At 35.3% G+C, this 2,771-nt stretch overlaps 1 protein-coding gene across 1 annotated transcript; it reads left to right on the top strand.

Moving 5' to 3' along the window:
• The first annotated feature begins 500 nt into the window (after positions 1–500).
• Positions 501–1,831, top strand: LOC149534584 (uncharacterized). The gene is made up of 2 exons (XM_089806926.1): positions 501–911; positions 998–1,831. Exons 1-2 carry the CDS (start codon positions 744–746, stop codon positions 1,628–1,630), a joined length of 801 nt encoding a protein of 266 aa, XP_089663052.1. The 5' UTR covers positions 501–743; the 3' UTR covers positions 1,631–1,831.
• Positions 1,832–2,771: the final 940 nt, after the last annotated feature.

Genomic DNA, 2,771 nt, shown 5'->3' with positions numbered 1-2,771 from the left:
GAATTTTAAAAGGGCTTGGAAACGATGCAAGAGATTTCCAGAAACTATTCTCTCAACCCAGCAAACATTTACTTTCGACAGAGACTCACAACTATATTTCGTTATCTGACACATATTTTTGTAGATATCAACGTTGTGAACTATTCAAAGAATGCATCGCTATACTAAAATCATCACCAGATATGAATGAAACAGTTACTCCTAACATCATAGCCAGCACTATAACAGCTTTCATTGTTGTTTTTCAGAGTTTTAAATAAACGTAATCTATGATTTATCGTTGGGATGATAAATAATGTTATTCAAGTCATGATTAGTGATTTGAAATATTGATGTAAAACGTCAAATACAATTTATTAATCATTATCATTATTCAAACATATTCACAATCCATTCAAATTTTTTAATGTTTCTCTTTGTTGAAGGCATTCCAGAAATTGTTTGAGTACAACTTACTTTTGTTAGGTATTGACTTTTAAAACCAGTGAAAAAAGAAAGACCAAACTAATCCCCGCCCAATCCAGGTGTTCTATTCCCCCACGTCTAGAAATCCTATGATAAATGGTCTTCCCAGCATTCGTATGAGTATATTCCTCTGCCTTCCTGTCATGAATATTTTTAAATCCGTTGAAGCAATCTACGATTTGAGTAATTATCAATTCAGATACTGAGTCTTATGCAGAGAAGCCCATTCATTCGTTCCTTGCAATCTATTCTCTGTAGAGAAAACAAAGGTAAAGGCCATGTTAATACCAAAAGCATATCTAGATATCGTGCTGGTTCCAACTGGCCTTCTCTTCCTTGGAGTATATCATCTCTACCTCTTGTACAGAGTCCTCAAGCATCCCCATTCAACTGCCATAGGATTTGAAAATGACAAGAAAAGGATTTGGGTGCACAAGATGATGGAGGTAAGTAACCTTAATAATCTTATTCAAGACTCCTTTCTGTTCTCAATGAATTGAATTGTAATCTTATCTAAAGTCTATGATTGCAGGGCATCCCTAGAAACACAGAAATAGCACTTACTGTGATCTCAAGCAACATATCAGCTGCCACATATCTGGCAGGTCTTTCCATAAGTCTGAGTTCAGTGATTGGCACCATTGTTGGTAGCAGCACAACCAGCAGTCAATCCAAAATACTGGCGAATCAAATAATCTATGGAGACAGAAGTACTTCAGTTGGGTCTGTCAAATACGCAAGCCTTCTGCTCTGTTTTTTAACAGCCTTCATGTCTCAAGTGCAGTGCATTCGGTATTACACTCATGTAAGTTTTCTGATCAGCACACCAGGTTCCAGCGTGCCAGCACATTATGTAGAGGATGCTGTTATCAGAGGCGGTAATTTCTGGTCTCTGGGACTCAGGGCTTATTACTTTGCATTTCCTCTGCTCTTGTGGGTATTCGGTCCCATACCCATGTTCACTTGCTCGTTAGGAATGGTGTGCTTTTTATATTTTCTTGATTCAAAGGATAATCCCATTCCGCCGTTTGGGGTTAAGGAGCAGAAAACTGTTTTGGATATAAATCAGAGAGGTCAGCCGATCGAATCTGGCAACGGACACACAACACTGGCCAGTTTCATGATGCAATCGCCACCATTGCTGGGAGGAGGAATAAATTCATGATTTTTTTCAACCATATCCGAACAGAAGTTTTCCCGTACTTGTCGAGTAGGATCCCTCAGTTTTCATCTTTGAATCTGTCCCATTTGAGGGCTCGCACAAATCTCATCTCAACATGAATCTCCATCGATAAATGTTTGAAATATTTTGTCCACTTGTGCCTCTAATGTCTAATAATTAAAATATATTTTCTTTGACAAAGAAGATTGCGCTTTGAAGAACTGGCTTGTAGATTTGACGTGCAAGCAAGCAAAATTGTTGCGTGGACAATCCAAATTGGCCCTGGTCAAATCACATAATCACAACCGAGTTGGATTGCAATCAATTACACGATAAGAAATGATATATGTAATTAGCTTTAAACAATTGAGTGAATACATAATTTGAACTTTTCTATTAAAAGAATAAAATGCCATTTAAAAAATAAAATTATTAGGTGAACTACTCCAATTTCTTAAGATTGATTTCTAATTATAAAAGAAGTATATGGAGGAAGGAAAAATGATTATCTTCCATAGAAGATAAAACAAATGGCAAGGTCTTAAGTCTTTGTGGATATTGAAGAATGATGATTAGGGTTTAGAATTTTTTTTATAGAAAATGAAGGTCATATTAAAATTCATGCTTAAAAGAGTTTTTAAAAGTATATATGCTAATCAAGAAGGAGAAAGTGTTGCAAGACATATTATAGAAGCTAGAGGATATGCTATACATAAAAAAAAAAGCACATAAATTTCAATCATTTGATTCTATAAATCATTATGAATCTCTAGCCTAGATTTGGTTATATAATATGTGTATTGAATATTGGTGAAATAATTGGCAGCTCTCTAGGGACCATTGTAGACATTGTTATAAATAACAATTAAGGTGGTTGTGGTAAGGAGGATTCTAAAATGTTATTTTATTATTATTAATGGTTAGCAATGATATCAAAATATTAAAATTGAGAGTCTCCACAATAGGCAATGGGACCTTACCTTCATCGCCTCCAGGAGATCACACTACCTATTGTGGAGACCCTCAATCTTGTGCCAAACAATGATATGGTAAAAGCAATTAAATTTGAACACGAGAGATTAAAAAATGTTGCTATTTTTTGTGTATGGACATGGAATTTCATCCTGCTCAAAAATTCGTGGAT

This window comes from Cupressus sempervirens, chromosome 10, assembly GCF_028749045.1.
Source record: "Cupressus sempervirens isolate cs-2001-9-10 chromosome 10, ASM2874904v1, whole genome shotgun sequence".
Taxonomy (NCBI): Eukaryota; Viridiplantae; Streptophyta; class Pinopsida; order Cupressales; family Cupressaceae; genus Cupressus; species Cupressus sempervirens.
The sequence above is the reverse complement of the archived record's forward strand: the minus strand, read 5'-3'. Positions and strand labels throughout refer to the sequence as shown.